General features: G+C 50.8%; 1 protein-coding gene across 1 annotated transcript; it reads right to left on the reverse strand.

Annotated features, from left to right (window-relative positions):
* Positions 1–2,439: 2,439 nt before the first annotated feature.
* On the reverse strand, positions 2,440–8,751 carry TMEM186 (transmembrane protein 186). The gene is made up of 2 exons (XM_027961455.3): positions 8,724–8,751; positions 2,440–7,526 (listed from the first exon to the last, which is right to left on the reverse strand). Exons 1-2 carry the CDS (start codon positions 8,724–8,726, stop codon positions 6,891–6,893), a joined length of 639 nt encoding a protein of 212 aa, XP_027817256.2. The 5' UTR covers positions 8,727–8,751; the 3' UTR covers positions 2,440–6,890.
* Positions 8,752–8,840: the final 89 nt, after the last annotated feature.

Consider the following 8,840-nt stretch of genomic DNA (forward strand, 5'->3'; position numbering starts at 1 on the left):
CATTGAGTTAGACAAGGCTGTGGTCCTAGTGTGATTAGACTGACTAGTTCTCTGTGAGTATGGTTTCAGTGTGTCTGCCCTCTGATGCCCTCTTGCAACACCTACCATCTTACTTGGGTTTCTCTTACCTTGGACGTGGGGGTATCTCTTCATGGCTGCTCCAGCAAAGCACAGCCGCTGCTCCTTACCTTGGATGAGGGGTATCTCCTTACCGCCACCGTTCCTGACCTTCAACGTGGGATAGCTCCTCTAAAATGTGCTTTTAAGAATAATCACAGGTAATGATATTTATCATTTGTTTGAGCATCTGCTACATGTAAGCATATTCTGAAAGTGTGAGCCGCTCAGTCATTTCCAACTCTTTGCAACCCCATGGACTATAGACTGCCAGGCTCCTCTGTCTATGGGATTCTCCAGGCAAGAATACTGGAGTGGGTTGCCATTCCCTTCTCCAGGGGATCTTCCCTACCCAGGGATGCAACCCAGGTCTTCTGCATGGCAGGCAGATTCTGAGGTACCATCTGAGCTACCAGCGGAGCCCATATTCTGCTGGGGCTTTGTAACTGTCACAAGACGCCTAGGCATGTGGCGCCTGTTTGTAAAATGAGAAGCCTGATGCTGAGAGAGGCTGGAGACCCTGCCTAGCATCATACAGCCTGGAGGCAGGGCTTTGAGACACGGTGGGGTGTGCATGCGCATACTCCGTCAGCATGGGGTTGCTTGAGGAGCGACCACTCAGGACACTTCTCTCTGCCATTCTGGCCACTGGCCAAAGAAAGCGGACTTGAACGGGCCAGCATTAGTGTAAGCTCCTGCATGTATGTCCCTGAGGCAGGTAGGTGGAAGGTGCCAGGACTTCTGTTAAAAACAGTTACTGTTTCCATTTTTCTGTCCTGCTTCCCGCATGCCCCCAGGAGCAGGCAGGACCAGGCAGGAGAATGATCAGCTGCTTTCTAGCTGGGCGACCTTGAGCAAGTCCCTTCACTTCCCTGAGCATCACCCGCAGAGTAAGACTGATCATGGTAATGCTGCTGACACTTAGTGAGGGCTTTCCTGGACCAAGCGCTATTTTAAGTGCTTTTCGTGTAGGAAGTCAGTCCCTTCAACCACCTTCGGTGGGTGCTTTTAGTGTCATCAATTCACAAAGGAAGAAACCAAGGCGCAGAGAGCGATTATATGACTGGCCCAAACTCACAGCCCAGGAGTGACAGGGCTGGGGTTCCAACCAGCTAGAAGTCTTGCTTCCAAACATGGTACTTTTCATACTCGTGCAACTTCTGGCTCTCCAACTCCAGCCATTGCAGGGGGCGGGGGAGGGGGGTGATTCAAGAAAAGCACATAATCATCGCCTGACACATAACAGGTGCTGAATACATGCTGGTTCCTTCGGCCACTTGATCTTCAAGCATGGCGTTCACACATAGCTCTAAATACAAAATCTACTTCCCAACAAGGACACAAGTCCCACCAGATCCCAGGGTAGATTACAACAGTTAACCAGTAACATGGATGCTTTGTCTCTAGGGTTGGTACAGACACGGCCAGATGGTATTGGCCCTGCCTGATTAACCCTCATCAGGCAAGAATTTACAGTTGAATGAATGCTGCACGATCAAAACAAGGCCATACAAGTTGGGATTCTGCCCAGGTTTCAAAAGGACCCTGTGGCTTTCCATTTAGGACTCAGGAGTCCTGAATTCTTAAAGCAGCCTAGGGCAAGCGCCTAGTTATTTGGGTAACTTGCCCCAGGCTGGCCTCCTGCAAGCAGCTAAGCCCATCAGATCTGTTTGGGGGATTGCATTAAATGTGCCTGTTTATGACGGGATGGGGGTGGACTACCTGGGCCTATAACAAGGTGAAGCTCAGTTTCGATAACCAGGAGAGGAAGGACAGGGCTTCCCAGGCGGAGCTAGTGGTAAAGAACCCGCCTGCCAAAGGAAATGTAAGAGATGGGTTTGATCCCTGGGCGGGGAAGATCCCCCAGAGGAGGGCTTAGCAACACACTCCAGTGTTCTTGCCTGGAGAATCTTCATGGACAGAGGAGCCTGGTGGCCTACGGCCCATAGGGTCACACAGAGTTGGACACACCTGAAGCCACTTAGCACGCACGCATCCATAGTAAGGACAGTAGTCCCCAGCTCTGCACACTGTGAATGCCTCTGGCTGCAGCTGACCTCACCACAGGCTAGAGGACCCCGTCTTAGCTCAGGCTGTTCAAACAGGATACCATAGGCAGGGACTTCCCTGGTTATCCAGTGGTTAAGACTCGGGCTTCTAATGCAAGGGGCATGGGTTCCATCCCTGGTTGGGGAACTAAGATCCTAAGATCTCACATGCCACACAGCACAGCCAAAAAATATAAAGTAACAATAAGAATAATAAAATAACTTTAAAAAGTAAATACTAACAAAAATAAATTTTAAAAAAAAGAATACCATAGACAGGGCAGCATAAACAGCCAACATTTATTTCTCACGAGTCTGGAGGCTGGAAGTTCATGGTTGGGTCCTTGGTGAGGGTCTCTTCCTACTTGTCCTCACATGGCACTGATTCCATCATGAGGGCCCCACCCCCATGACCTCATCCAACAAGAATCACCTCCCAGAGGCCCCACCTCTAAACACCATCACACGGCGACGGGGCGGGGGGCTATGGTTTCAACATACGAATTTTAGGAGGGGACACAGTCCATAACAACTACCACGTGAAAGCACGTTACAAGTCACCCCATTTCCTGTTGGCTTTGCTGTTGCTAATCTGGGGCATGGGGACAGCTCCTGGGTGCTGCCCTGCTGGTGCACTGCAGAGGCCCTAACCCATTTCTGTTGCCAAAGGGTGACCCGGGGTTTTGGGGGGCTGCGGGGGGGGGGGCAGCAGGAAATGAAGGGGTGGAAAGATGCATTTGCTCTGTGCGCCCTCTGCTGGTACTGTGAGCAAACCACACGTCATGGAAGTGGACTGAAGTGAAAGCTACTCACTCAGTCGTGTCTGACTCTTTGCGACTATATGGTCCATGGAATTCTCCAGACCAGAATACTGGAGTGGGTAGCCTTTCCCTTCTCCAGAGATTGGACGAACCCAGGGATCGAACCCAGGTCTCCGGCATTGCAGGTGGATTCTTTACCAGTTGAGCCACAAGGAAAGCCCAAGAATACTGGAGAGGGTAGAGGTGACTCTTCCTGCCAAAACTGGTGCGAATCTAGGCTCTCATCCCCCACTGCGCTGACACTTCTGGGCTGTGACTGTCAACCTAGACAACGATGGGAATCATCATCACCTAAGGAAGCTGGGCGTGGGCCTGGGCGTGCGGGTCTGCTCAGTCATGTCCGGCTCTTTGCGACCCCCTGAACTGTAACCCACCAGGCTCCTCTGTCCAAAGGACTTCCCAGGCAAGAATACTCGGCAATGGTGTTTTTTTAAAGATCTCCAGGTGATTCTACATGTGGAGCCCGGGTTGAGAACCTAGATCATCTATTTCAGAAATTCCCAGCCTGGCTGCATTGCAGAATTAGCCTCAAGCTTGACAAAAAGACTGGGGACCCAACCCTGGACATAATCAGAAACTCCAGGGCTGAAGCTTGCTCAGGGAAGTGCTTACAAGTATCCCAAAAGGCCTATTTGAGTTCATTTGGGGTTTTAATAAGTCAAGGTCAAACCATTAATCCTTAAGACATTTTACAGGAACAGACTATCAAATAGTCAGCCTTGGGAAAACAGGCTCACAGGCGTTGAAGGCACCTGATGAGCAGGTGAGGGAAGGGTAGAACCAGGCACCGACAGTTCTAGATAATTATATAATTAAGTCTTCTGTATAACTGAATCCTCAGTATAAACTTTTAAGTCTTTTCTTGATGTGGACCATTTTTTGTCTTTATTGAATTTGTTACAATATTGTTTCTGTTTTTTGCTTGTTTTGGCTTTTTGGCTACAAAGCTTGTGGGATCTTAGTTCCTGAACCAGGGATCAAACCCAGGCCCCTTGCATTGGATGGCAAAGTCTTAACCACTGGACCACCAGGGAAGTCTCCACACTATAACTTCTTGAGAGTAAAGACAGGAAGAAACTGAAAAGGAGAGACTTCTATGTAGGTATCTGGGGAGAAAAGCTTCCAGGCAGAGGAACTGTGTCATTACAAAGGCCCTGAGGCTGGAGGGTGCTTGACTATTGGAGGAGGAGCAAGGGAAATACTGCCAAGTGAAGTGATCAGCGCAGAGCTGTGGATGAGGCAAGGAAGCTGGGGGAAGGGTCCAGGCCATGCTCCAGGCGGGACCTATAGACCACAGTAAGAATTTCAACTTCTATAGGAGTGATGCAATCCTCTTTTTTCAAAGGATCACTTTGGCTGCTGTGAGAACAGGCTCTAGCAGGGTAAGGACGGAAGCAGAAAGCTGCAATAATCCAGAGGCTACAAGGGCAGCTTGGATCAAGGTGGCGGGGCTGGCGGAGGTGAGAGCAGTCAGGTTCTGGCTGTTTTTAAAGTCGGTATAAAACAGTCTGTCAACAGAACCACATGCCATTTACCCTGAAGAGCCGGCACTTCTGAGTGGGTCTGAAGCCCTCCAGGACCCTCCAGGCCCACCACCAGGCTCTGGGTCACGCCTTCCACTGCACACACAGCCCCTCTACCTAGGGAATTCAGACACACCGTGGCTGACAATGGGGGTGAGGGGAAGGCTGGACAGCATTCCCAAACATCTGAGACACACAATCACAGCCACACCCCCGCAGACCATGGCCTCTGACTGGCAGAATTTAATACAGAGGAAGAAACTGAAAAAGGAGAGACTTTTATGTAGATACCTAGGGAGAAAATTAACAGAGGAAACAACAAACCCATGATAAGCCTAGTCCTATCACTTGCATCATTAACTAAAGACAAATACAAATTAAAGCCGCTTCCTCTTGTTCCTAAGTGCTCCCATGCTTTCAGAGTTCTCCTCTTTTTCTCTGACCATCAAAGCTTCCCCACAGTGATGTGGATCCAAATCAGAGTCCTCTCTGAGCAAGGGTGTCCGTCCCGCTCCTGTCCAGGGCAGGACAGTCTAGCTGCTCCTGCGGCCCACCTCCTCCCCACACCTGGGCTGCCCGTCAAGGTCCGGGCCCCAGGCCATCTGCACCCCACTCCCCAACTCGCCCCCTGCTGCTGTGCTGCTTTGGACCACCCTACTCTTCTCTTGCCTTGCATATTTCCCCGTCTCTACCACACAGACACTTAGCATCCGGCCTCCCTCCCCACCGACAGTCGGCCCCACATCCCCTCCTTTTCTGAACTACATACGACGCCTTACACCCAGCATAAGAGGTCTGGGATGACTGGCTGACTTGGAAGCCTGCGGTAACAAACTGTGTGGTTTTTTTTTTTAATTTTTATTTTTCCTAGCTGTGCTGAGTCTTCGAAGCTATATAGGCTTTTCTCTCGTTGCAGAGTGGGGGTTACTCTCCAGCTGCGCTTCTCACTGTGGTGGTTACCCTTATTGCAGAGCAGTTGCTCCAGGACACGCGGGCTTTGGTAAATGTGGTTCCCAGGCTCCAGAGCACAGGCTCAGCAGCTGTGGCGCATGGGCAAAGAGGCTATACAGCACGTGCGATCTTCCTGTACCAGGAATCAAATCGAGCCTGAATCTTCTGCCCTGGCAGGCGGACTCCACCACTGAGGCCCCAGGTAAGCCCCAAACCATCTTGAATTATATGCTTTACTTGCTTCTGTGAAATGCAGTAGATTAAGATCTAACTCGGTGCAGTGGTAGAGAATCTACCTGCTAATGCAGAAGACCCAGGTTCGATCCCTGGGTCAGGAAGATCACCTGGAGGAGGAAATGGCAACCCACTCCAGTATTCTTGCCTGGAAAATCCCATGGACAGAAGAGCCTAGTGGGTGGGTTATAGCCCATGAGATCACAAACAGTGGGACTCAACTGAGCATGCACATGCAAAAAAAAAAAAAAAAAAAGTGTTTCATGTTATCTTGATGATAAAGTCATCTTTCTCAAAATGCCATTTTTCAGTCTACACAGAGGAAGGAAACCTCTCCAAATATTTGATATTTATCACATTCTTTACAGCAATGGAAAATGGAAATCATTTAAAAGGACAAGCTACATCCACTCAGTGGAATATTCTGCAATTACTGATTTTCTTTTTTTGCATAAAAAGTATTTTTTTTTTCATAAAAAGTATTTAAAAGAATCAAATAATCTAGGCCTTTTGTTTTTATGTATTTGTAAGTATACTCCCCATTTTTTCTAATTTTGAGATCTAATTGGCATATAGCATTGTATTATTTAACATATACAATATGATTTATATATATAGTAAAATTATAGTAAGTTAACATCCAGCACCTCGCACAGTTAACAAAATTTTTCCCTTGTGGCTATTCTAAATGATCAACCCCTCCAGGCACTAGGTGTGAAATCCCTCCCCGTTGCCTGAGAGCCCTTCAACAAGCCACCAGCTCTGCATCAGCAGTGACATCCAACCATCCCAGGAGACCAGGAGGATTTTTTTCCACTTTACAGACGTGAAAACTAAGGTTCTGAGAGACTTCATAACCTGGCCCAGGCGTGGGCTTTGAGAACTAACAGAACCCAAGTCCCCCACACCTGTCCGATTTCACAGCAGAGGGTGGTTCGAGCAAACCTGTCATTGCTTCCTCCGAGAACCTACCAGAAAATTCTGGCCATTATCTCGATGCCACACGCAAGTGCAGTAAAGAATCGGCACTCAGGGCCTCTTTCCTAAACCCGGCTACTAATGTCTATCTTGTTAGTTTTCTCACCTCAGGGGCTGCGGCAGAAGTTTCCCAGCAGCGCAACCCCGTCCTTCAGCCCCGCCCACACCCTCTGCCTTCCTGCGGGAGCCTCCCAGCATCCACTTGGGCTCCAGGCCATTCACTTGAGCGTGTGCAGCATCCCGAACACCTGCGTGAACCGCTCTTGGTCCAGGACGCGCCCGTAGCGCAGGGTGAGGTAGAAGGTCTGTTTCCCGCTGTACTGCTGGATCCGCACGAACAGCTCCTGGGGCCAATCCGGGCTCTCCGTCATGGGGATCACGTCAGCCACAGGGCAGTAGGTGTCCTGTCGCCGGCCCCAGAAGGTCAGGTGGGCCACCCGCAGCACGGTGCCCGCCTCGTTCACGTACAGGATGCCCACCAGCCTCCGGAAGAAATGGCTCATCCAGCACAACATGGCCAGGGCGAAGCCGGCGATGCCGCCCGCCATGCACAAGGAGCTGAAGGGCATGAGGCCCTGGGAGTAGCAGTAGAGGCCCGGCGGCAGGGCGGCCACCGTCAGGGCCGTCTGTGCCACCTTCAGCCGAGACAGGTACCCGAAGGCCTTGATGGCGTCGAAGCGGTACACCATCTGAAACTTCTCCGTCTCTGGGCCCGGTGGCTTCTCCCTGGAGGGGGGCGGCCAGCTTCCCACCCACCTCCTGGGATCCTGCCCACCGCAGCAGCACAGCCGGTGGAGCCGCCTGCCCCAGGCGGCTGGCCCTGGCGACGGCGCCACAGCTCGGAGGAAGGCAGCCTGGAAGGGAGACAAGGAGACCATTTCTCTCAGGGAACTCAACCGTGTGGACCACTCAAGGGACAAGCGCAAACCCCTCACACAGAGGCCAGTCCTGTGAGATCGGCATTACTGCCAGAGATGTTAAGAAAGGTAAAGCCAGTGGCTTTGTTTGCTGTTGTTCAGTTGCTAAGTCGTGTCTGACTCTCTGCGACCCCATGGTCTGCAGCCCATCAGGCTCCTCTGTTGCTTTACCTCACAGATCTTCAGGAAAGCTGTGCACCACAGGAACCACTACTTCTACTCTACCATGGAGGAAACTAAGCCCAGAGAAGGCAAGCAGTGTACCCAAAGACTCACAGCCAGTCAGTGGGGCAGAGACTTTTTTTTGGGGGGGGGGGGGGGAGCAGAGTCTTATTTTTTAAAGTGGTCCTCTTTCCTCCAGGTAGTTCAAGTAAATATGGGAAAGGAGGCACAACCCAACAGTTATCCTGCGAAAGGACAGCTCTACGCTGCCATTGAATAATCCATAGCTTGTATGACATTTCCTCAGGCAGGAAATGCCAGCAGTGTCCTAGGGGGGAACAAACCAGGGAGACAGTCATCGCAATAACTTCCCAATCCTCGGTTAGATTAAAGCGTCTTCTTAAAAAAAATAAATAAATAAATAAAGCGTCTTCTTGGGGTCTGAAATGAAACGCTATTTCTTGGCCTAGACTGAGAAGAGGTTGAACGAAGGAGGAGGGAGGGATGGGGGCATCAACCCGCTGCGCTAGGGTTACATGAGGCGCAGTTTCAAATCTCGAATAGTGCAGTGAAAGATACTTTGGGCGGTGGAGTCAGATCTGGGTTCCAATCCCGACTCCTACAGTCACCAGCTGCGGATCCTTGGGCAAATTACTCCGTCTCTCTGGGCCTCAGTTTCTTCATCTTTCAAAACGGGGATCCCGAATATACTGAATGTGATGATGGTCTGAAAGATTTCAAAACGCACTTGATGCGCTCCAAGTGCTCAGAGAGTTTTAGTTATTGCCAGCTGTAGGTCCACGTGACCGGAGGGCAAAGTAAGGCGGGAAGCAGCAAATTAAAACCCACGCGGGATGTCCCTCTGGCAGATTCTCCGAATGAGAACCCCTGGCGTCTGCATACTTGCCCCAGGCCTGCCCTTGACCCCCAAAGCACTTCACCTCCCTCGCTCCCCGCCACTCGCTTTCTTACCATGGTATCACTGCCCGGTGCCGGAAGTGAATCCACCTGCTCCCGGAACCGCTAAGAGCGCGTGCTGGGCCCAAATAAGACATAGAGGCGTGTTGCATTCTGGGATCTGTAGTCCAG

The sequence above is a fragment of the Ovis aries genome, chromosome 24, assembly GCF_016772045.2.
Source record: "Ovis aries strain OAR_USU_Benz2616 breed Rambouillet chromosome 24, ARS-UI_Ramb_v3.0, whole genome shotgun sequence".
In the NCBI taxonomy this organism is placed as follows: Eukaryota; Metazoa; Chordata; class Mammalia; order Artiodactyla; family Bovidae; genus Ovis; species Ovis aries.